General features: G+C 28.9%; 1 protein-coding gene across 1 annotated transcript in view; it reads right to left on the bottom strand.

Annotated features, from left to right (window-relative positions):
* Nucleotides 1-4,793, bottom strand: part of LOC106457035 (small subunit processome component 20 homolog) — a 184,195-nt gene that overhangs the window by 31,966 nt on the left and 147,436 nt on the right. The window contains exons 46-47 of the mRNA XM_022382842.1: nucleotides 1,271-1,415; nucleotides 488-604 (exon numbers count right to left, since the gene is read on the bottom strand). Of these exons, the coding sequence (XP_022238550.1) occupies nucleotides 488-604; nucleotides 1,271-1,415 (262 nt within the window). The remainder of the gene's footprint in view (nucleotides 1-487; nucleotides 605-1,270; nucleotides 1,416-4,793) is intronic.

Raw genomic sequence — 4,793 nt, forward strand, 5'->3', positions numbered from 1 at the left:
TAAGACTAGAGGGAAGGCAGCAAGTCATCACCACCCACTGCCAACTCTTGGGCTACTCTTTTACCAATGAATAGTGGGATTGATCTTCACATTATAATGTCCCCACGGCTGAAAGGGCGAGCATGTTTGGTATGACAGGGAATTGAACCCGCGACCCTCAGATTGCGAGTCGAGCACCTTAACCACCTGGCCATACCGGGCTGATAAAAAGTTAAAGACTGAGTTAATTCTAATTACCAAAAGTTATGTTAACCTTAAACATTTGTAAACCAAGACATTTATATCATTATAAATATTAAATTACTTTTGCTTGAAATCACATTTAATCCTTTACTAATGGCTGCTGGACTTCCACTACATGAGCAGAATGGAGGAACAAATGCCTTTTAACAAAAATCTTTAAAATATGTTAGTGTTCACTTCACCCTTAGCAGCCTATAATTATGAATAGTCCATCAAAAAGTTAATGTTTATAAATTATCCTTACCTTAACAAATTGACTACCAAGGCATTCCACAAGAACAGTTACAAATGGATCTAACATTTCCATATGTTCTTGGACACTTGGCAATACTTTATCTCTCTTCAGGCAAACATGAAGCAACTAGAAGAAAAGGTGGATTATATAAAATTAGTTATTTCATAATACACGTTTTCACATTAAAAAATAATGATACCTCATTAAATAACAATTTTAAATGCATAGGACAATGCATTATTCATGAAACATTTACATGTATGGGACTACTTCCAAGAGCACACAGATTATGATGGTAAGTGCTGATCCATTTCTGAATCTATATTCAACAATTCTATTTAACAACTATATACATTGTAAATATAACTTAACAGCAATTACTTTCCTACACATATATATATATCTAATTTTTATTTAGTTTGTTATGTGTGAAGTAAATTTCTCTGCTATTCATATGGAGCAAATAACAGAGCCAAACATTTATTTTCATTACTCATTACTTGTATGTATTAGTGAAATATATCTAGTATTTATATCTATTAATTTCTTATATTTTTAATGTTTTAAAAAACAAATAAACTGTACTGTTAACACAACAAGGTAAAAAAGTTTTGGGAAGCCCAAAATTAATTGTTTAAATAATCTATCTAATAATCTAGATAACATTAATCATATTTCCAAAAGTAATGAAGATCAGCTTTGTATAATTTCAGAAAATCATTGTTATCTACCATCACAGCTGATTTTGAAAACAGCACACAAGTTCATTTGGCTGTGATCGAGAATCTTTACCTGAAGTCCAAACTCTACAAGGACATGAGCATTTGTTTTCTTGCTTAGTTTAACAGGCAAGCCACCTCTTGGAGGTTCTGCTGGTATACTATAGATATCTGGTCGTTGCGTTTTGGGCTCTGTAGAGTGATGTGGAGCTCGAGAACTATTTCAAATGAAATTGTTAATAAAGCTGCAGTAGCATGTCTATTATTTCATATTCAATTTCTAAATCACCAAAATTTTAAATGTAGAAAATATAGAAAGAAACAAAAGTCTTGTCTATGAGACCAACCATCTTTAATGCCACATTTTTTCTTAAAATAAAACAAGTGACATGCCTTTTGTTATCATAAAAATATTCAACATTTTCACTTAATAACATAAGATTATGATTCAATTCTCAGAAACATAACTACAAGTCAGAAAATAAAATTTTAAAATGTACTACAATACTTATTACAAAATGCAAATATTTTTAGTTACTTACAATAATGTATTAATATATTCATGTTTAGCAAACCCCAATGTATGTGACATTGAGAAACAAACAGATAAAAACATAATTCATTCAAACAAACATCATTGAAGAAAATCCCAAATAAAACATAGAAGCCACACTGCAAGATTTACATATGTGATAGGAAAGTACCACATATCTTATTCTCCTATACATTTTATGTTTTGTAACATTTTTACATAATTTTCTAATACTAATTTGGAACATACTAAATCCACATGGTCATGTGCAATATGCACAAAAAATAAAGGACAACTTTTAATGTTTGTGTAAAAATATTAACAAAATAACACATATCTCTACATATACATTGTGGTATTACATATACACATATAACTATTATTTCTGGTCAATATATTAATGTTATTTCCATCACTTTAAAAGCTGAAATGGAGTATCATACACATGATACATAGATAATCACATATTACTCTCCTACAGTATACATTTCCTAATTACAACAAATTTAACAAATTTTCTAGCTCTAAAATGAATGATAATAAATCTGATTTATGATTATGTAGTAATTCTACCCCGAGTGTTATTCTCTGTAGGAAGATCTAGTCATGGTAACTATCTAGTGTTTCATGGGATAGATTTAGTGTGTTCTACTGTATATGTGAGACCGCCCTAAGAGTGTAACATGAAGTAGAATGTGATCTAATTTCCTGACTGGTCAACTACAATTCAACATAGAATGTGAGTGTAGTTTGACATTTTCAATAAGAATCATTTCTAATTTGAAAAACTTGAGATTTTGTGGAAATTTCAACTGTATGTTTCCTGAGAAGTGTTGTGATGATTATGTCCCTTTATTTAATATATGAATCAATAGTTTTTGTTCATTTTAAAATAAAGTTTGGTTAATTGGTTTGGAAATGTAATTTGATCAAAATGGTATAAAAGATAGCAACAATGGACAGCACTGAACATTTCAGGTTAAACATAATTTATTTTAAGCAGTTTACTATAAAAAACGTAATTTCTTCATTTTTTGTGGTAAACTGCTAAAGGTGGATTACATTTAATATAAAATATTCAATAAAATTTTGTTTATTATTGCTATAATCTTTATTTTTTGATCAAGGAAAGTTTATTTTCATTTCCTTTCATGAAATAGTTTCTTTTATCTATTACACTTATATACACTTTATCATATTCTAACTTCAATATTACAACACAATAGATTGCTATTAAACACGACCAGCCACCCATCAGTTTTCTGTTTTCCTTCCAATAATAGTGTTTTTGTTCACCTTCAACTCTTCTCACTTATAAAAAATTACTACACCTGTCTTTCTGTTATTGTTATATCTCCAGTTATTGGTAAAATCATGATCTATGTTAGAATTATTCTTGGAATATCACACACATATATCCAGTTGTTCTATAATACGTATACAGTAAGCATGTTTATTCATGAATAAGCAGACTATATGTTTTGTTTTCTAAATCATTATCCACAAGTTGAAGACGAGTCTACATTACTTAAGTGATCATATGCTGTCCAGTACAATAATGATATGGCTTACAACAGTTTTAACAGAAGTTTCTTAATACTCAATATAGAAGAATTTAGTAGAGGTGATTTCTTCTTAAATAACTTTAAAATTTTTGCTGCTTCACTCAAGTATTAATAAGTACTATTTTCTGAATAAGACTGATGGTGTGCTCTGGATTATAAACAAGTATATTTTCCTGACATATCTGTGCTGTATTTTTATTACTACAATATATTGATGCAGGAGTGTCTGTGCATGATTCATTATTTCAAGCCTATTAATTTTGTTGATACAGAAAAATAAATGTACAGATTCGTATAAATCACAATAACAGTAAAAACATTAAGTAAAACTTAAAAGTTCTTCAGTGATCATCCTCACACACACAAAAAAATCAATCTTCAATGAAAAACATATTCCAAAAAATTGACTTTAAAAATAAATCTTATACCTTGCAGTAACATTAAATGAAGACAGTTGTATTTTACAAGCCTCCCAGTCCATTAAAAAAGTTAGCTAAAAATAAACTATAACATTTAAATTCATTTCTCAAAAGCAGTTGATGTCATGAGTGGTTAGAGAAACTGTTTGATGGATCAGTTGTTTTGTTTTCTAGCAGCTCAGTTTTATTGTACACATTTCACTTAATTTTTATCAAAATGTCTGTTTGTTGTGCTCCTGATTGTAACAAAACTGAGAAAACATCCCCAGGATTACCTTTTTTTTAGTTTACCTTGGGATAATACAGAGAAAATCAAGTTATGGCTTGCAAAGCTTAAACTTGTACACCCAACAGATAAAACAGCATGAATATGTCATTTTAAAGAACGATTTTTGCTTGTTAATCCTAAATATGAGATTGCACCACATTTGTACAGAAAGAAAATGATATTTTTGTCTTCTAAGGAATTCCTATCTATTTTTTCTCACAAACAACCATGACAGGAAATGAAAAGTAAAGAGAACAGAAATAGAAAATGTCAAAAGACAGTGGAGAGTTATGAGAAAATATTCATAGAAAAATAGTGAACACTTGTAAATAAAATAAATTGATAAGTGTAAATAATTAAAAACATAGTCTTCTGTTTCTTTTTCCTAATTTACCATGCACTCAATACGCATAATACCTATAAGCTTGACATACAAGATCTGAAATTAAGATTATTATTATTGTTGTTATTATTATTACTAATGTTGTTGCCACAAACAATTCTAAAATGAATTTCATCAGTTTGGGATTGTATCAGAATGACTTCAAATTGTAAGATGAAGCTACATTTATTTATTCTAAATAGCTTTAAACTCATAACTATTTATACTTAAATTTTATTGCTTTATTGTCCTTAAACCTTGTCTAAATATTATTTGCACCATTATAAGTTGTAAATCACTCAGTGAATGTGCAGCTCAAGTTACTCTATCGAATTACATTACACACGAGCTACTTGCGAACATGCCTTATGAATATTTTTTATATTATTATTATTATTATTTATTTTACCTAATCTATCTTTAACTAACC

Source organism: Limulus polyphemus, unplaced genomic scaffold (genome assembly GCF_000517525.1).
Source record: "Limulus polyphemus unplaced genomic scaffold, Limulus_polyphemus-2.1.2 Scaffold284, whole genome shotgun sequence".
NCBI classification, from domain to species: domain Eukaryota; kingdom Metazoa; phylum Arthropoda; class Merostomata; order Xiphosura; family Limulidae; genus Limulus; species Limulus polyphemus.